This window comes from Anopheles coluzzii, chromosome 2 (genome assembly GCF_943734685.1).
Source record: "Anopheles coluzzii chromosome 2, AcolN3, whole genome shotgun sequence".
In the NCBI taxonomy this organism is placed as follows: domain Eukaryota; kingdom Metazoa; phylum Arthropoda; class Insecta; order Diptera; family Culicidae; genus Anopheles; species Anopheles coluzzii.
The window spans coordinates 48523212-48544560 of NC_064670.1; the positions used below are offsets into that span (position 1 = coordinate 48523212).

A 21349-nucleotide genomic window follows, 5' to 3' on the forward strand; every position below is an offset into this window, starting at 1 on the left:
CAGCTCAAAATATTTATTGGCACTTTATCAAAAAGCAATCATGTCTACACAAGCAATCATATAAAATCAAGATAAAACAATAAAATTGCAACTTTACATACAATAAAATTGTCAAATATTAATTTAAAACCACTTATTTTGGGTAAAAGTACCCTTATGTCAGACAAAGGTACTGTCAATCAGGGCGAGATGTACGAACCAGGCCTACTGTCGTTGTACCACTTTAAAAATGTTTTTTTGTTAATGAATGATCCATTATCGGCTTTTTTTGTACTTCTTTGAGACAAAAATCCATGGATTTTTTTTTCGAATGTATTCCTACGATTTTCCATTCTATTTAAAAAAAATGTGGTGCTTTCAAATGACAAGTGCTTGACAGCTGAATTGTGACAGGCCGAAAACGCAAGGCGTTGACAGCAACAGATTCTCGTGGGAAAGGTTTGCAAGTGCGTAAACACGAAAAGGGCACTGATAGTGAAGAGATTGTGAATAAATTAGGAGCTAAACATTATCCTACCAAAACCACCGCAAATTCGTCCGCATCATGGGAGTACCAGCATTTTTCCGCTGGTTGTCGCGTAAATATCCGTCCGTGATAATCGAATGTGTCGAGCAGAAGGTGAGTGGAATTGCGTTTGGGTGGGGAGTGAGGTGGAAGGCTAATGTGTAAACCGCATTGTTTTCCCTGGAGGATAATTGAACGATAGAGTTATCTGTTCTCCGTTGCTTGCGTTTTTCTTTGCAGGCTGTTGACGATCAGGGAAATGTCGTCTACGAAAATCTATCCGATCCGAACCCGAACCGGGTGGAGTTCGACAATCTGTACCTGGACATGAATGGTATTATTCATCCGTGCACCCATCCGGAAGATAAACCGGCCCCGAAGAACGAGGATGAGATGATGATCGCCATCTTCGAGTGCATCGATCGACTGATGAACATCGTCCGGCCGCGCAAGGTACTGTATATGGCAATTGATGGTGTAGCACCGCGCGCCAAAATGAACCAACAGCGATCGCGTCGTTTCCGGGCGTCGAAGGAAACGGCCGAGAAGGCGGCCGAGATGGCCCGTATCCGCGAGGAGCTCGCGGCCAAGGGTGCCATTCTGCCGCCCGAGAAGGAAAAGGGTAGCCACTTCGATTCGAACTGTATTACACCCGGCACCCCGTTCATGGACCGGCTGAGCAGGTGTCTGCAGTACTACGTGCACGACCGAATGAATAACAATCCGGGATGGAAGAATTTGAAGGTGATCCTGTCGGACGCTAATGTACCCGGCGAGGGCGAGCACAAGATCATGGACTACATCCGCAAGCAGCGTGTGCAGCCGGACTACGACCCAAACACGCACCACGTGCTGTGTGGTGCCGATGCGGATCTGATCATGTTGGGACTGGCGACACACGAAACGCACTTCACGATCATCCGTGAGGAGTTTTTACCGAACAAGGACCGACCGTGCGATATTTGCCAGCAGATCGGGCACGAGATGAAGTCCTGCACCGGGCTGCAGTCGGAGCGCGAGCTAGCCGACAAGCCACCGCCGATGCCGGGCAAGGAGACGCAGTTCATTTTCGTGCGATTGAACGTGCTGAAGGAGTATTTGCAAAAGGAGCTGGACATGCCGAATTTGCCCTTCCCGTACGATTTCGAGCGTGTGGTGGACGACTGGGTGTTTATGTGTTTCTTCGTCGGCAACGACTTTCTGCCCCATCTGCCCAGCCTGGAGATTCGCGAAAATGCAATCGACCGTCTGGTGACGCTGTACAAAAAGTGTGTGTACAAAACGCGCGGCTACCTGACCGACTCGGGAAGCGTGTTGCTCGACCGGGTCGAGATGATCATGACGGATCTCGGATTCGCGGAGGACGAAATCTTTCGGCAGCGTAAGGTGAGTGAGGATCGCTTCAAGGAGCGCAACAAGCGGATGCGAATGCAGAACGAGCGCCAGCGGCGTCCCAATTTCGAGCAGTACAACAACTCCCAGTTTGCTCCGACTCCGCTTGGCCGAGGCGTGCAGCCGCAAGCCGTTGTGAATGCCCGCAAGGAGGCGGCCCACTTTCGGATGCTTGGACAGGGTGGAAACGATAACGAGCGAGTGGCGGCCGGCAACAACAGCGCCAACGATCCGAGTCCGCGGGGCACCAAGCGGAAAGCGGAAGAACCGCTCGCGGTAACTGTGACGGAAGACGAGGAAAAGGAGACACCGGATGAGGTACGGCTGTGGGAGGACGGTTTCAAGGATCGGTACTACGAGTCGAAGTTTGACGTAATGCCGCAGAACATAAAGTTTCGTCAAACTGTCGCCTGGGAGTACGTGCGAGGACTGTGCTGGGTGCTGCGATACTACTATCAGGGCTGTGCGTCCTGGGAGTGGTACTTCCCGTATCACTATGCACCATTTGCGTCGGACTTTAAGCATCTGGAAAACGTGAACACCCACTTCGATCGTGGCACACCGTTCAAGCCGCTCCAGCAGCTGATGGGTGTGTTCCCGGCAGCCAGTCGCAGCCACGTTCCGCCGGCGTTCGCCGAACTGATGGTTGATCCGCGCAGTCCCATCATAGACTTCTACCCGATCGACTTCCGCATCGATCTAAATGGTAAAAAGTTCGCCTGGCAGGGTGTAGCTCTGCTCCCGTTCGTAGACGAAAAGCGACTGTTCAAGGCGACAGATCCGAAGGTACCGTTGCTGACGGAAGAGGAACGATTGCGGAATGAGAACGGCGATGCGAAGCTGTTCGTTCTACCCGGGTCTACCGGCTACCGTACGCTGGCCGGTCTTTACGGTGGCGATGACGTGGATTACAACCGAGAGGTCCCAGTCACGGTAGACTATGTGGAGGGTTTTGTTGTTCCCACCAAGGAAAATGTACCACGAGAGGGTATGCTTCCTTCGCCCATCCCCGGCCTGCCGGCAGTGACGGAGAATCAGGTGTTGACGGTGCGCTTCCAGGATCCAAAGTATGCGGACGATTTTGTGTTCCCGGCACGCCGACTGGACAATGCAAAGGAACAACCGAAGGTGTTGGGCGCGAACGAAGGTCCCGTGATTGGGTTCGGCCAGCGCACGGATCGTGCAGGGCTCGGAGCGGCCGGCCATCGGATGCTTGGACACGCGGGAGGTGGCGGAGGCCGCGGCCGAGGATTCCAGGGCAATAACAATAACTTCCAGGGACGGGGAGGCGGTTACGGTGGCAACAATCGTTTCAATGATCGCGGAGGTAAGATTACGATTTTTTGTTTATCCTAGGCGGTCATCAGTGATGGAGGGATTTGTTTTAACAAAATTTAACATTTCTGTTCGACACAAACTCTGTAGAAGAATTCGTTTGGAGATTTCCACACTCAGGCAGATGTTGCGTGCTGTAAACTGCCTGGCAAAAGCTCGGATGATTTCGAACAACAGCACCAGAAGAAGAATAGGAACGTTTTATATCTGACGATCAAGTGTAGCAAAATTATAAGTGAGGTTTGCACATGGCCTGGCTAGTCCGTGTTTCCGAACGTATCTGACAAACAGCAACGCTAGCATCAATTAGGAAACGATTGGAAGTCAGAATACAGATAATGATGAATTAGCGATGCCAATGGTAGACAGCGGGATGGTTTAGAAGGTCCGTGTTTTCCCCTGCTCCGTCGCCTGGTCGGAAGGCGAAATGAACGATAAGTGTCCTCTCTTGAGAGAATCGCTCATTGTCGGTGAGGCTTTTGTTTCTTCCGGTGGGCGAGACGTTACTCCATTTCCCGGACCCGGGATTGCCACTTTGGCACGTTTTTTACCTCTCCATTCTGCTTCCTCCCTCCGGATGCTCCTACTACAGAATGCTCCGGGCGCGACAAATGCGTGCCTGTGTTGCCCATTTCTTCAACCGGCTCATCCATCTCGGTCCAACAGCAGCAGGGTTGATATGGTTTGGTTAATTAGTTGTGACTGTGGTTTGTGGCAGTACTGGGAGGGTGTTTTTTTTGTCTCGTTTGGTTCGTGGACCGGCTTGAATATATTTCACTAATGAGTGTGCATGCATGGACGGAGCGGCTCATTTGGATGGTATTGCGGCTTAATAATGATGGCGTTTTGGTTTGTGGGTTTCTACTACTTTTTTCATTGCGCTGCTCGGGATGGGGTATGCTGCTGTATAGGTAGCTAAGCGTATGCAATCAACGTCAACAATCGCAAACGCACGTACACACGGTTTGCATTGTCGCATAAGGCTGGGGTACTTTTGGGACCATTTGGCAAATGATTCACGTTCCACCCGCAGCTATTTGGGTTTAAGTAGCTTCCCTCATGGGCGAAAAATACTTGCCTGTGTTGCTTTATAATCCTGCAACGGAAGGTGTTACTCCCCGAAGAAATGATGCTGTTAAGGGGAAATATGCAGCTGTGTTGGATGAGTTGCATTTGTTCAGGGACAATCTATACGTATTTTAAAGTATATCCTTTATAATACGAAGTTGCTATTGCATTCTACGCATAAAATTGTCAGAAACCAATGGATAATGTATTTATTGATGATCTACGCGTTATTCTCAGCCACTAAGCAAAGCATTTCTGGTTTGCTACTGGAATGTTAGATCTTGTATTGTGCTGTTATGTTGAAACCATCAACGATATTCAACCAACATCCTTTTCTCTATTTTTTCTCAAAATACACGGGCATCCGTAGTTTTTATTTATTTTTAGGCTTAACAAAACATCAAGACCTATTTTTCAAGTGCAAAGGGTTTGCAAGTGCATGGTAAAGCACGGCCTCACTCACGGCCACACAAAAAAGGCTCACAGGCGCAAGGAAAACGAATGATGATTTGTTTCTAATAAGGATATCTTATTGAGCATCTTTTTTCTCCACCATCCGTGTTAGCGGTGCTGCTGCGTGTGGAAGAAAGACAAACAAAAGGCAAAAGACGTTGCAGATAAAATGGAAAGGAGAAAGATTCCTTGCTTTTGTGTGGTGTGTGGATCCCACAGTACTCGGAATTCCCAGGAATAATGCGTGGTTTTTATATATGCGTGGACACAGCTCATGCATGCTTGGGGTAAATCTCATAAACATAGCACATGAGGCATGGCTGAATGTTGGAGTGTTTTTGGATGAAATAATCGAAGTGTACGATCAAAACATAACGCTCCAAGATGCAGGTTGAAAGCATCAATATTTATTAATGGGACCGAATGTTCCCTCCCCGGAACTCGTGGAATATTTGTCAACTAACATACCTAACGCAGGGATGTAAAATATATTTTACAAAATGCAAGAGTGCTACCAGCAGTGCTCCATGTTAAAGACGTTCGCCGTGCGTTGATAGCAAAATAGGAAGCAATGTTTACTCCTGGATTTGCTTCAAAGCAAATCTCATAATCAGAAAATAATGGAGGATAATGGTAGGTTTTCCGGGCATTAGCCACAGTGCAACAAACACAATGCCGCTGCATAATGTCGAAACGAGATCGGATCGATAGCACCCGCGTGACTTGTCTGCATTGTGAGGACGCCGTACAACGGATAGAACAATTGGATTACGGCAAGCGTTAGCCAAGAAGAAAGGACCAACATTGATCCGGTATGACAATTGGTTTGAGAATGTGCCCATCCCGGAAAGAATGCTACCGGTGTAAGCTGATCCTATCCCGGGCTTGCGCCACGTATTCTTTCTTTTTAAGTGTGTTAAGCTTTTATCGTGGCCCAAAAAATATATATATTTTTTCTCTTTTTCCTTTCTGTTCCACTTTCTTCGGATAATGTCAGTAATTAAATTTTATCTTTTTTGAGTTAGGAAATAAATAGAGATTGATGAGTCAACTTTCGACGGCAAACGCAGACACGATGTCGGCACACGATGCTGGAGGCTTGCTGGACAAAAAGATGCTTTTGAATCACCTCTGTTTTTCACGTGCATTTGTGATCGGTTTTGTTAACCCAAAACAAATGCAACGGTGCATCACTTTTCCTTTTACCTGGTTTTTGTTGTTGGCAGCTTGGGCTGTTTGAGTATGACTCGTCCTTCTGCAAGTGCGATGCTACCGTGTTTTGGGTTGATTTCAGATTCTCTGGATCAAATTACACACTCTCACTGTTCCAAGAAACGAGGATCAACTGCATGGAAGGGAAGTGTAGCGTGTAGCCAGAGTTGAAGAAGAATTTGCCATGTTTGCTGCGTTAAAATATGTGTTTTGTGTTGTGATCTTTGTTGCTTGTAATCCGATAACGATCGCTGCTCGGTGCGAAAATCGAACAGCGTGTTGGACGTTTTGAACAATTTCTTTTCATAATACTAATTATTAGGAATGATGAGGCTGTACAGCAAAGAGGTCGGTTACTCTTTGATTGCGATTTGACTTATTTTGTCACCGGAATGCTATTGAAGCGGTAATAAGCACGTACAAATGGATCAATGATCAGTTTGCGAGTCTCCGATGTTTGCACATAATATCTCTTTGTAACGAGTGTTTCATATATAAAAACGTTCATTTGAAATCATCTGCCCAGGACCACTATTTGTCCTTATATATTGAATATGTCCTGCTTTTGAATATGTCCTTAAGAAAGAAAAACTCACATACTCAAACAATCTCAAAGGATTTGGAGTATATTTTGTAAAAGCATAAATCAATGGTTCCAACCAGGTTATTTTATTCTCTTCGATCTTTCTACTATGATCAAATGTGTTCCTCGTTTTTTTTAACCAAAATTCTTCAACTGCTACAAATTTTCAACGTTCACTATCACCTACTATGCGCCTGTTATTCTCATTCACCTTACCTCACGGGCGACAATCGGACAATAAATTGCACATTGATCTCGAGTGCGGCTTATTGCTCTAGGCTGGGCGCATTTAAGCAGCGAAAAGTGTACTCTTCAAACTCCCTTTTCCTGGAGGACGCTTGGTAAATTCGAAACTCCGTTTGTGGTAAAGCTAACCCTCGGCTATCGTCCAATCCGGTATCTATTTGACTGTGCTTTACCTATAGAATTTGCTGACGATTTTCGCTACACTCGTGTCGGCACGGCTGTGTGGTGTGTACGTGTGATACGGCAATTCAAATGAGAAAAAGGAGGCGATGTAAGTCGAGTGATTTCCGGCACCCTGATGATGATCGGTGCAACAACGGTGCAGCATCAGTATTTGCATAGGCACACGGCAGGCTGCAATGAAAACGGTGGGTGCATCATGTCCGATGGTTCGTTGCACCACTTTTGTCCTGCTAATAATGATGCACAGCTTTCACAGCATTACCCATAAATGATGTGACGATTGTGGGGTTCATTTTAATAAAAGTAAAATCATTTACATTGAAAATAATATATTTGTACGAACAAACATTGTGTCTCAGTGATACAGGCAAATATTATTTAAATATTAGCGTGCTGTTGCGTATTCAATTACATTCGTTTTATTTTCTAACAATAGTCTCATTAATACCCATCTTCTTCTTACGACACGGATAATTGAAAACTGAACAAACGAAATCGAACGCCGGTCGGATGATGGGGCCCCATGCTGCTTCTGCTGCTGCTGTTGGGAGGATATAAAAACGAGGGACGAAGAACATAATAAAGCAAAGGCTTGCCACCATCGCCAAAACCCACAACCGCTCCTGGGAAATGGGTTTGAAATAGGGAAATTCGGAACAAATACAAATTGTCAGCAGTGGCTGTGGTTTGGCCACTTAACTCTCGATGCGCGTGCTATTGTTGGAGCCGTAGTTTTCCAACCGGTCGATTGTCAGGGGCTATCTGGAGGCGCAAAACACGGGCCCTGTCAGGATCTTCTTTTGTCTGCTCGGTGCTCGGTGTGCCCAATCTGTGGTGTGGAAATGTTCGGCACTTGAACATTTTCCACTCCATGCATCCTCGTTGTGTGTGTGTATGTGTGAGCTTCGTTTCTAACCAAACGGCATGTCGTGCGATACAAAAGTTTGACGGCAACACTGTTCGATCTGATTCCAGGGAGGAAGTGGCAAGGATTGGAGATGATGCGAGCCGTAGTTGCATATGGAACGGAACAATGGGAAGGGGAGGGGAGTGGCGAGGTGCTCCTTAGTTGGGCGAATTGACCTTTATTCTTTGTTGGTCGAGGTGTGCATAAAGCATATTGGTCGTAATTATGCGACGAGTGCAGTTTGAAGTGGGTGGTTCTAGAGTCGACGAACCGAAGCGTGGTGTGCCTGGTCGCTGCAGCATTATTTTCGTTTATTCAAATCTTCGAACAAGCAGAGCAAGAGTTGCCACTCGAAAATTACGGGATCAGTTCGCATATGTGTGTCCACCGAAGCTCAAGTGAGATGTAATCGTCCCAGGCACACGGTGGTGTACTACTGCTGATCGATGAACGTTGTCAGTGTGGGTTAGGGTTGTTAAAGGGGTGTAGTCGTGAACATGATTTCCGCATTGGTAGAGCCATTTGAAGCTAGGAAAACTAGTTGCAATAATTATAAGCTGCGTAGGGGTGTATCAAATATTAATAAGCGCTTTATCTCCATTTATTCTACCAGCTACACACAACAACTACTCCGGCGGCTACCAGAGTAATGATGGCAACAGCGGCAGTCCGTACGGCAGTGGTGGCAACCAGCAGCAGCAGTACAACCGTCAGGGAGGAGGTCGTCAGGGGGGAAGTAGTAACGCGTCGGAAGATTCGAGCGTCACAACATCCGCGACATCCGGACCGCCCGCCGGTGCCAACCGGAGCGTGTTCGAGCAGCTTAGCAGCCAGATACAGCAGTACCAGCAGCAGATGATGAACGAAATTTCGCGCAATACTTCCCAATCCTCCCCGAACCAGTTCGCCAATCAGGTCCAGTACGACTATAACAATCACCGTGCAGGCGGCAACAACTGGACCAACAACAACGGTGGCCGCAACGCTAACTATAACAATAACCGGGGCGGCGGCGGTGGTGGTGGCGGTGGGTACAATCGTGGCGGTGGAAACGGAGGAAGACAGTTCCAGCAGGGAAATGGGGGAGGTGGCCAACGAAATAACAATAACAACAACAACCGCTACGGGCAGAACAATTATGGATCGACGGGAGGCGGCGGTGGTGGCGGAAATAATCGGTTTAACAATCAGCGAAGACAGTACTAATCGCGGGCAAATCGGACGTGTGTCGTTCCCTTCCGAGTTGCATTTTTCTTTTAAATTCAATTACAACATTCGGGAGCCGCACAACCATCCCCGGGTAGTAGTGGTGGGAGTAGTAACAGAAGTAGTTGTGGATAAATGATACATAGGATGGGCAACCGGAGGCGACCATATAATGCCGCCAAGACAAGGAAACATCAATCACGACCATTTACTATTGAGACTCCCCCCGAACGTGTGGTACAAATTGGAATATTTCGTATGGATGAAAGCGGTTTGTACTGTAAAACGAGAAAAACAACCAATTCTCGATTTTCTTTACAAACATGTGTAGGGAATACGTACATTTTTCTTAGATCAAGAAAAATATTCAAGGATTTATAAATGTAGGCGCAAGCAGCATAGGAACTTAGGAATCACACTACCAGATGAGGATCGTTACCATACAAACAGTGCATTTGTATGGATCGAAAAGCTCTTTTTCTGTACGTTAAGATATGCGTTAGTTGCAATTTTGACAGGACCTATCCTGTGCTGGTAAGTGGTACCCGCCGCCCCTCACACATCTTGCGTGAGAACTTTGGTAAGAGTTGTCTTAAGCTAGTTAAGAAGTGTGTGAATATGTCAAACATTTGCTGATTAGTTAACACATGTTAACGGAAGGAAAACAGGACCATTTTGTTTGCTCAAATGAATAAAATGGTTGACGCAACTTTTATCATGCAACGCGTTCTGGAAAATGTGTTTTATTTCTCTTCCGAAAGTAGCGTTTGTAACGTTTGCGTTTCAGCGTTCAGTTTGCTTTAAGATACGAGCAGAAATCTACCACAAGATAAAGTAGAAGTGGAAGCGTTATCGATTTGAACTGCTCTACCTTATACTAGTACACTTATCTTAACACATAACTAAGCTAAGGGCAAGTGTGCAAGTGCCACTAAATCTGTCCTTGAAACAGGGATAATTTCCATTCCCAAAACATCATTCAGCTGACCCACCAATATTTACCATATTAACGATCTTTCAACGAAATGTTTCAAACCACATTCTCAAGAGCGATTTCTCACGGTCCGTTTCCAACGAAACGGGTGCTCAGTAGGCGGTGTAGTCGAAGTGGTTAAAACAGCAAGGAAGTTTCAACCGATTGCGCGATTCCATGAGAAAATCCACGATCTCTGCCAGTGGAACGATTTCCGATACCGGCAGCGGGACGACGAATCGACAATCGGATTTTCTCGCGATCTTTTGACACTTATTATTCTGGCCAGTGATGTGAAGTAAAACAGTTCCCAGCCCAAAATGTGCTCCTTCCTGTCCGAACTCACAACGGTGCACTCACTCACTTGCTGTGCGGCTCAAGAACAATCGAGTGGTAAAGGTCATCCTATTGTTTTGCTGAAGAATGTTTTTTTTTACTCTTCTTTCTTCAAGAAAGTAAAGGCATAATGGCGACTCCTATAGCTGAAGGCGCGCCCCGCGCACGAATATGCTGCATTATGCGCTGCGGGTGCACCATCCGGGTGTCGCTTCGGTGCGCCCAACGACATAAAGGTAAGGAATTTTCTTTTCCGCTTGTAAATGGCCCTCTTTCTGCTCTGCATTGATTAGGGTAGGGGAATTAGCGAAAGCAACAACAATCGTTACGCTGTGCAATGTTTCTTATCGGTCAAATATTCGTCCCTTAATGCGATACAATCTCGAGTGTTGAATTATGCGACTATGGGGATGTTAGAGCATGTGTCGAATTGCTTGCTAAGCAAATTATATTTCAAAATACATGTTTCATTTTTACTACAATTCGCTTGTGAGTTGTAGTAGCTTTTGTAGGATGCAGTAAAATATATAAAATAATCGTGGGGAAAATGATTGTAACGTACCAAAATTTCAAATTGTGCTAGGCAATGTCCAACTAATTTAAACTATTAAACACGAATTGCTTTGGTACAGTCTTTCATCACTATCTTTGATGGGCAACATCGTTTACTACCCTAAACCATCAACGAAGCACGTTCGATGTTTTTTTTTTCGGAGGGTCCACTACTCTTAGTTTGTCAATTTCTTAAACTAGTCCAATCGCTTTGGAAGACAAACGACATGCTCACGGTATCGTGTAAGAAAGCAAATCGCACAAGACCACCCGTCCTGTTGGGCCGACCACCATGTGCGACTGAAAATGAGACATCAATTAGCGAATAAGAATGGTATACAAAAAAAAAGAACCAGTAGCAGACGACAGGCCGGGGAAATGAACACCGGTCGCATGGTCTTGGCGTTTCCCTAGCAACGGGGGCTTTTTATTTCGGGACAGGAGCAGGGAATCTTAACATTGCGCTGGTTGCTAACAAAGCCGGCGCCACCAACTGGGCAGTCACACGACATTTGAAGCCACGTTCCCCATGGTCTTCGAGCGTTTGTCGGCTGGTAAGGATAGTAACGACGTTTCCTGCCACCAAGAAGTGTGCCTATTGTGTCGTAGATTAGTGTAAAAAGTGGGACTCAACAATTATATCTCAACGAGAATGGTTTCAGGAAGCAGATTATTTTTCTTCGCGCTTGGATTATGAATATATCGATACGCCCTAAGCGTTTCTTTTAATAGATAACTATATTGCTTTGCAGCATTAGATCTTTTAGGTAGATTTTGAATTATTAAAAGTCAACATGAAGATACTCGACACATTATGTAAAGACGGACACATTATAGAAAATATAGATATTTATATAAATGTAGCGACCATGACCAATGTGCAGACGTTATGTTACACTCATATTTTATCAGAAAATGTGACGACACTTTTAAGTTTCTCTCAAATGTGTTTTTGTCGTCAATTAAAAACATAGTTTTAATAGTTAGTATATATAGTTTCTGGTCAGTATTGGAATGTTCTGGTAAGACAGACACAAAAACGATAGAAATTTAAGTTCCACCTCCTGGTACTTGTGTAAAACAAATCTTGGTAATTTGCATCGATATGCTTTTTCTGACGGGAATTTAGGAATTATACGCGTCGCGTACAACACATCGTAGAATGCAGAATCTGAGGCATCATTGAAACATCGTGCATTAGCAGCTGACGTTGCTACAGAAAAAAAAAATAGTTTAGGAATTCTCTTTAGAAATTTATGTAAATCCGCAACCCCAGTTGTATTGTTTCCTTATAGGCTTTTCAGGGGATTGTTTCCACCAAGTCAACATTCAACTTTATGATTTTCGAAATCCTATAAAATCTGTTATCTTTTACTGAATGATATCTTCATTAATGCATTTGTAGATTAAACACAAAAGCAGGTGGTACAAGTGGTGACATGATTTTGGTTTTCGTGAGATGTCTCATCCGCCTCGAGCGAGTAATAGAATAACGCATGGCTACTATTTTGACCGGTGATCCGTTTTTCGCATATTTCTATGCTTTCTCTACATATATGTTGTTATTGAATTTCATTTTCGTTTTGTTTCAAATATTCTTAAACAAACAAACAGTAAACAAACAATTTCAGGTCCCTAGACGATCTGTTATTTTACTACCGACGAAACAACCCATTGCACTCATCTAAACCGTATGGTGAAAAAGTTTATTAATTGCCGTAAATAACCGTGCCCTTTACGTACGGAGATAGGGCGCTTACTAATGAAATTGCATTGCGCGTTAATTCGTACAGGTGAGCCAAAACGGAAGAAACCGTACGAAGCACGTGAACGAATATTTTCCTCACTAACACTTGTAACGGTCATTTTGTTTGAGCTGGGCACAATCTAGCCAGAGTTCTGGGCTAGTCGGTCGGGAAAATGATTACTTGGTGTAGCTAATAGGATTTACCGACTGACGGTACCGATGACGTTGACGGCGATGAGGGTTGTTGTTATGGAAGCAGTGAAAGATATTAGAAATTTTAGACCTTCCTGAGCTGTGCATCGAGATTAAAATTCTTCCGAAAGGATGTTGCGATGGTGGTAAAACTGAGGCCAGTAAGCTTAATTTGGAATGAAACTATGGGGATGGTCTTTTTTAGAAAAAGGAGGATAGCTGAGTATCGTGTACCTCAATCATATTATCTGCTCACATCGAGATATGTACAGGCGGTTCCAGAGATACACTATGAATAGGGACCAAAACGGCCGAAAAATACCGCGTATCTTGAATTTCCGCGTAAGTCGAATTTCACGGTTTTAAGCCAAAATATCACAAACTTTCGTGTAATTTTGCTTGAAGTAATTAGTTTTAGCCAATAAAATAATTATTTGATACAATTTTGACAGCATATTACAATTTTAAATCTTGTCGAAAGAATTATTAAGAATTAAGATTTGTGTCCGCGTAGGACTTTACGCCAAAAAGAAGAAATGAGGAATAATATTTTTTTGAATGCTAATTGTACCTCCCGAGTTTACTTACAGTTTCTTGGTGTTTTACTTAGTGTTACTTAGGATTCTCTTAGTGTTTAAACAGGCAGTTTTTATTTACATAATAAAATTATTCTTTGTCACTTTAATTCTAACAATACTCACCAAACCTATGTACAAAACACAATCGCAGAAGTACATTTCACAGTCAGCTAGTATATCCCAGTGTTGACCGATGAGCAGAGAGGGGAAATTGCTGCCGAGGAAACTCTCAAATTTCTACGGCGCCTACTTGGCAGCCGCCAACGCGCTTCCATCACCGGTTGACAGGTGGAGCACGCCATCTTGATTGTACGGCGTTTTGCTACGCGCACCAAACGGGTTGATATCTTCTCTTCAACCTGAAGGGGCAACCGAGCGTGTCCAGCGGAATGGACAAATGGCGCCTTGGAGTGTTTCAAGAAGCTACAATGAGGCGCACACATTCAGAAGAGGTGGCTGGCCGTGGGCCTTGCGTTGTTGGGGTAGGATTTTTGGGGCGTTTCTTCAAAGGCGCATGGAGTTGGATCTTAAATGTCTGGTTGAGGAAAACAAAATTTCTAGCCTCTTCTGCTCGGTGCAGGTAATCAATAAGATGGGTCTGTTTGTGGTGGCTGGAGTCACAGGAGCTGGTGACGGGGGATTGAAAGCCTCATTGTATGGCAAGAGAAGTTCACGCTTAGTGGTAATTAGTGTGAAGATGAAGGAAATCTTTCAACTAAAGTGAAGCTTAAACGCCATACTGATGGGTGTGTTTGGTCATTTCATTTAATCGGTTTGTAAAAGATGTTTACATGTTCAAATATTAGAATATCTGCCACTCTTATGTTTTAGCGATGATAAACAATATTTAAATAGTTCTAACAAGTTGTTATTACTTGTAGTAATTTGTTTCTTTTTTGAATTTGTCCTTTTTTGATACCTTATCCACATTATTGGTTTGCATTCGAGAATTGCGATTTACTCCAGGGTGTGTTGTTAATGCGTTACGTTTAACGAACAATTCAAGAGACTGGTTAATTAATTTAATTATATATTTACTTTTATTTTATTGTCTTTCACCTTACCTTTTGATTACTCTGTTAAAATGCTATAAAAATATTCTACTTCTGCAAGAGTAGAAAATCAAATATTATTCACCTTCACTTAAGTTATGCTTAAGCGAATCAAAAATGAGCTATAGATCCTCATCTCTTTCATGAACTTCCACGAAATACCCTTCTTTGCCGTAGACGTAGAGCAAAGAAGATCGAGCTGATTTCTCCTCGCGCTGTGCCATGCCATGTATGTGTCATTTTCCACAGCATCCTGTTCTGCCATATACAAAACGCATCAAACAACTAGCTTGATCATTATGGCAGGATTGACAGTTGATTTCCGCCAAAGATATCCGGACCTGTCGACACGAACGCGGTTAGCTGTGAAGGTGCAGAAATGACGAAGTAGAAAGGAGACAACACATCAGTAAAGAAATCCAGCTATGGCCATTATAAACGGCGATCTGAAAACAACACACGTCGACGGAACGTCATCAAGTGCGCTGTTCACCGTTTGCCACTCGAAAGTAGGAAAAACTACTAACTTTTCTTCAAGCTCTGCATGCCATTAGCTGCTTACCGCGCCTCACTTCTAGGTGATGAGTACCTTTGCTATCTTTTTCTACTTCTTATTTTACATTTGTGTGTTCCACTCTCGGTGGGTGTTGATTGGAAGTGTTTAGATGAGAAGAGAGTGTGTTTTTTGTATGCTTTCTGTCGCCCAGGAGTCTGTTTTGCATATCGTTACTGAGGCTTTTGTTTCAAGCTGCGCTAGTGCTATTTTGTATGCAATCTTGACTAAATTTTCAATTAGTTTTCTAGCATGAGCACTTAAGTTTGTAAAGTTCCATTGAACTTTCGTTTTCGAGGTGTGATTCCGGTTGTTATTGCGGTTGAATAGCGACTCGTTTCGATGAGGATAATAGTGATGAATGGTAATGGATAGTATGTGCATGGTTGACCTAATTGTACCTTAATTACTGAATAGCGTCAGGTTGTTGTGCTATACAAGAAGAACCATTCTTAATTGTACGAATGATCATGTAACAATATTTTGATTAAAATGGTGTAGTATTAATGGAGGGGTTCTTTTTGTTAAGTTTACCTTTTGGTTGTATTAGAACCGGGAAAACTATGTTTTAGGACTTTGGATCCTTTGTTATCAGTATCTGTAATTTTGGCCCATAATTAAAACGAATTGAAGATCGTTTAAAACGGAAACAATGCAAACGAACAGTGCGTTGATACTAGCACAATTTGCATTCACGGTTGTGAGTTGAAGGCTGGTTTATGCATAATTGTTTGCCTCATACCATATGACGTTTATTTTTATATATGTTTTACTACTTATGCTACATGAACATCGCGGTGCCTAGTGACAGTGCTATATAAAAGAGATATTGATAGCAGATGGCATCTGAACGTTTACATGTATTGTAACCACAAGATGTATTGATCTTGGCGTTAAGAGCTGATCACGAGATCTTTTAATTGTAGGCCATTTTAATGTTCCTTAACTACATAAATATGCTGTCAGCAATTCATCCTCTAAGGAGACATTTTAGGAGATAACTAAGGAGAGATTCAGCTCGAATTACCAACACGTCATGCATGTTGCTGAGAAAGGTTCTCTTGGGAGGACTGGGGGATTTGGATTCACTAGTTCTCAATTAGAACAACATGAAACAAGCACATATTTCGTGGGTAATGTTTAAACGCTCTCTAAAATCATAACTCTGTATTCGTTTTACATTACATATGAATAGCAATTAGCTATGCCTACAACATTAGAAGTAATTTTACATGGCTCTGCAACATGGCTTTCCGAAAGTGTCGCCAAACCCCATAAGCCCAAACAACGCAACAAACATACCATCTTTAAAGGATCCTTGTCAAATCCATATCATTTATTGATTTCTTGATTGCTGGAACCAATTGTTCATTAACATTTGGAGCCTTTGTTGCGTGAACAACAAACTTTACTCATCGAACACACACATACACACATTAACATTAAGTAAAAACCTACAATCATCACTCATATAATCCACACGGAATCCTTTCGGAGTCCCGTTGGATCTCCTCTGCCCGCTTGTATGCTGACCGGGAAAAGCGTTTTAGCTACGATTCGCCCCGCTAACGCCTGAAACCGGAAACAGCCCGTCAAGGGGCTCGATGTATGTGTGTGTGTGTGTGTGTGCGATGGTGGGGTGGATTTTTTTCTCCACTTCGCCGGCGCATACAATGCGCACATGGCGCAAAGCAGGGGCATATGCTGCGCTACGGCGAGCGCTGCAGCAACGGTGAGATCGCGCTCCTTCAGAAACAAAATCTTCGAGTGGCCACTCATGATCGAACAATCGATGAACAACGAGAACAAGACCGGGACGGCTCGTTCGGCGGTGGCCTCATATGGTGCGTGTAGCGACGCACGGTACCCACCCGTTGGTAGCATGCACAACCTCCGTGCGCTGAAAGGAAAGATGGCGGGATGTACCGTACGTGAGGAGTGATGGGGTGTGTGGGGCACTGGTAAGGACTCTTCACGTTTTCATATGCCGTTGGCCGTTAGTACCGAGGAAAATGGAGAAAAATGGAAATTGAGTCCGAGTCGAGTTCTCGCGCTGTGGTAAATGCAGGAACAAAAAAAAATGTCAAAAGCAACGGAACAACGAAAAATATGTGTGTACATCCGCTCGAAAAACAATGCACACTTGGATTCAGTAGCAGCAACCGTAGTTAACCGATATAAAAGCGATGGGAATAAATAAAGAAGAAAAAAAAGTAGAAAGGAAGGTGATCGCAATTGCTGCAGACGTTTGACAGCTTGAAGATAGGAATGCCAGCATGTCACAAAAGGTGTCCATACCTTTATCAAAAGGATTACTAGCCGATAGGGGTAGGTGCTCGGATGAGGGTGAGTAGTGGTAGGGAGAGAATTTTGTTGATATTATTGAAGTAATAAAAAAAACATGGTAGAAAAAACCCAAATGTTGTTTTAGAGTGAACTGCAGTTAAATTGTGGCTTTTGGGAAAAAAACTAATGCCTAACGACCAGTGTATGCACTTTTTACATTAATACGTATTTTAAATCAAACACATTTTTATCTAGCAAACACAATAACAATGAATATTCGAAATTGTTCATTTGTTGAGGATCGATAATTAGTGTACGAATACAAAACACGTTAGAGTGAACAGCTTACAACAACGAGAGCAAGTGATGCTACGCGCTTGTGTTTAATACATAAACCCGTATGTTTATGATTGCCGGTGTGTAGTTTTTTACCATAATATATCCCCCCCCCCTCCCTCCTTTCATCCTGACTGCATACTAGTCATACTTTTATTCTATACACAAAACCAGCGCCACTAAAAGCTTGTTCCTGAGGCTTTGCTGTAAAATCGACTATTAATCAATACTGCCCTGAAGCATCATCGAGATGATGTTTGTGGCGGTTCATTTGAATACGTGTTTAATTGTAGGAAACGGTGCATAATAAAATACGTCCAACACATCCTGCACCTATATTTTGAGCGACTTCGTTAGCGATTCTATGTGGTTGAGTCGAGTGCCGCTTGTTTTGCCCGGTGGGTTTTCTCTTCTTTTTTTGCCTTTTTTGAACAACTGTGGTACAAATTATCGTTGGCTCTAAAATTGGTTCAGTGTGTTGTGCGGGGATTTAGAAATTGCCATGTCAATGCAATGCAAAACCATAAGTGCTGCACTACATTTTTACAGATAATACATTAGCGCAGGCATTTAGACCATGTAAGCTGCACGGACACGACCACAGGTACATGCTGGTGATGATTTTGAAACAGGGGCTTTGTGGTTTTAATAGCACTCATACTCATACATACATTTGGCAATAGGATGCATACACAACAGAATCCTGATAGATTTGTGCATTTATACCATTTAAATATTAGTGCATGGAATGTATATATGTATTGTGCAGTATGTTTTTACACAATTTGTAACACTAATCGTGTAGTCGTTGGAAAGTGTAATATCTTTTTGTAAAGAATAATAATTTTCTTTTTGTGTTTTTTTTTTTATTCAATTGTTATTGTTACCGTTGTGCCGTATACTAATAGAACGATAGACCGTCATTGATACGGGGGGACAGTCCTTATAGGGCTTGAACCCACGAAGGGCATGTTGATACAGTCTATGACTATTGACGATGCCCCCAACTCATTAGTTGTTCTCCATTAACTTCAAATACATACAAAACTACAATACATTACGCAAGACTTGTCTATACACTACAAAGGGAGAGAAAGCAGTTGTAAAATAAATTCGAATCTATTCTGCAGCTACTGAATGTTTTATTACTACATTTATTATTTTCATTTTGAGCTTGACAGCTCTTTTAGGCTTGAGCCTATGTGATTATTTGTTCTATAAAGTGAACACTCAGAACAGACTTATGTAAAGTGTTAAGCGTATCGGGACAATCTGGATAGGAATAAACCCAAGTCTATCTTTGTTGGAGCATAGACGTGTTAAACTACCAGGATGCCATGCCGAAGGCTCTCGTATTTAAAATTTGTTTCATTGTGATAGAACAAAAAAAAAGGAGTAAATGTGGCATCATACAAAAATTCTGTCGTTCTCAGTTAATTATTCTCACAAAACTTCAAAAGATTTTAAAACAGTGCTGAATGATTTTGTTCTCTTTTCTCTTTCGTTTAATGGAACAGTACGGATGTTGGCCTCAAAACAATTTAACAACATTGTTCCATCGGTTTTGTTCCGGCTAGTGTGCGCCAAGCACTCTACGCTACTCCGCTTTTCCGGGTAGAAACTCCGAGACGCTGCGTACCGGAAGACAGGCTCGATTTCAAGCTCGCCTCAATAGCGCTGTAAATTGTGGCTTGTTTGAATGTGCACTCAAAGCTGCACTGCGGAAGTGAAAGGAATCGTCTAAAAGGCTGAAGCAACCATCCGGCCTCAGCGATACGGCTCACAGGCGGGAGCGTTGGGTCTGCCGAACCGGGTTGAGAGTTGCATTTTACCAGAGTGATGTTTCCTCACCGCTGCTACATGCCGGCTTACAAGAAGAAAGGAAATGTATCGCATTTAAAAGGCACATTTGGGATATGCACATTTGTATGAATAATGCGAAAGAAAAGCTGCCGGAACGTTGTGAGGCCGGAAAAACGATAGAGGGGACTCCATTTGCTCTGTGGCTACATTAAAGGGATAGCGATTATTGAAGTTGTATCATGTAGTGCTCAATTGGGAATGTATTGTTTGTTTTTGTTTGCTTCGTGTGTTGATTTTAGTGTTAGAAATAATGGAGTATCATATAATTTATTTCATTGTTTATTTGATTGATTGATCGTTGATAAAAATTAATAAAACTTTTAATGCCGACTGCTTGCAAATACAATTTATCGATTTTTTTATAATAAACCTTAGATTATTTTCAAAATGAGTTTTTTTTAACAATAATGGTGCCCTGTATTGACAAAATTTTCACTAATTATCTAGGTATTGCTTACATACTTACATACATACTTACTACTCCAAAGCACAATTGAAATGTTTTATAGCCTCTGCTTCAATTGATTATAAGCTATCCTCCAAATTAAGGAGGTACCACAACAATAAAAGTGCACAAATACTGCCAACAATACATAAAACATGTCTAAAAAAAGCATCTAAATAATCAGCACTTAAATATACTTTTAAAATTCGTAATTACATCATGCTTTCCAAGAACTGCTGAGGTACAAGTAGCCAAAAATTCCAAGAAAACTCTATTCACAATTTAAGTGAAAAACACACATGACTTTCACCGATTTAATGTGTTCTTATCAGGAATGTTTAGCTAAAACGTCACGTATCTTAGTTCGGCTTAGAAGAGCAGTCCGAATGTCTCAGTAAATAGTATGAGTTTTCAAGAACGATAATGTTGTGATGAGTATGAGTCTTGATGGCTTCTTATATGGTGCATCGTTTGTAGCATAGATCTAGGACTGCTTTAAGCAACACTAATGGGTTTGGCAACCGGTGACTTTCAGAGGTTCTAGTCCCTTGGGTTGACGACCACTAAACCAGTTTATCCGTCTAAAATTGTTTTCTATTTCCATGTCGTTGTCCTGGTTCAAAGATTTCTCCAATTCTTAAATGTCTGTGTATAACACGTTTCGCATAACATCTCCAGGTCCCTGGAAGAAATATTTACAACAGTAAGTTCTAGTTTAGCTCTACGCGTATTTATTAACAACGTAAATTGTTAATGTTTGTGTTTTTGATTATATCAAGTAAATATGCTATTGCTCACTCTTGGCATCAAAAGTGGTTTTCTATGGATGTACTTCTCTGTGGCTAACACTAACACTACTTGTCGTAGCAGAACCCATTGAGCTATTTTTCATGTCAATGTGTGCCGATTCGCTCGGCCCGTAAAATCAATAAAATCCCAATTCCATCGTGCTATCGTGCAATTGCATGTTTTTAATACAACTCACCTTTGCTGCCATGCTTTGCTGTCGTGATTTTGAAAAGCAAATTTCTTTTCCACGCGTCCCGCTGGAGTCAGAAACAAATAAACAAATGAAAAATAAAAATAACGCATACTACTTCACAATCTATAATGCTCCCGCAACGTCACATCGGCGGGAATGGTCCGTAAAGGGGGATATCTCATCAAGTGGAGCGCATGCTCACGATCCGAAGGTATCGAAACTGTGTTCATTCTGCGTCCATCTTCAGCCTGCGCTCGGTCGTTTGCGTTTGTTTCTGCCGGATGAAGTGGGACCGCAAATGGGGACACGCTAAAGGGACCATAGTAGCGGGGCATGCCGTTGGGCGGATGCTGTTTGACAACAA

The 21349-nt window shown here is 42.9% G+C and overlaps 1 protein-coding gene across 1 annotated transcript; it reads left to right on the forward strand.

Annotated features, from left to right (window-relative positions):
* Positions 1-397: 397 nt before the first annotated feature.
* On the forward strand, positions 398-9813 carry LOC120949164 (5'-3' exoribonuclease 2 homolog). The gene is made up of 3 exons (XM_040366244.2): positions 398-619; positions 746-3224; positions 8498-9813. Exons 1-3 carry the CDS (start codon positions 545-547, stop codon positions 9088-9090), a joined length of 3147 nt encoding a protein of 1048 aa, XP_040222178.1. The 5' UTR covers positions 398-544; the 3' UTR covers positions 9091-9813.
* Positions 9814-21349: the final 11536 nt, after the last annotated feature.

Coding starts and splice junctions, on each gene's coding strand:
- LOC120949164 (XM_040366244.2), top strand. CDS start 545: ATGGGAGTACCAGCATTTTTCCGCTGGTTGTCGCGTAAATATCCGTCC. Junction 620..745: donor TCGAATGTGTCGAGCAGAAG/GTGAGTGGAATT, acceptor TTTTCTTTGCAG/GCTGTTGACGATCAGGGAAA. Junction 3,225..8,497: donor TCGTTTCAATGATCGCGGAG/GTAAGATTACGA, acceptor TTATTCTACCAG/CTACACACAACAACTACTCC.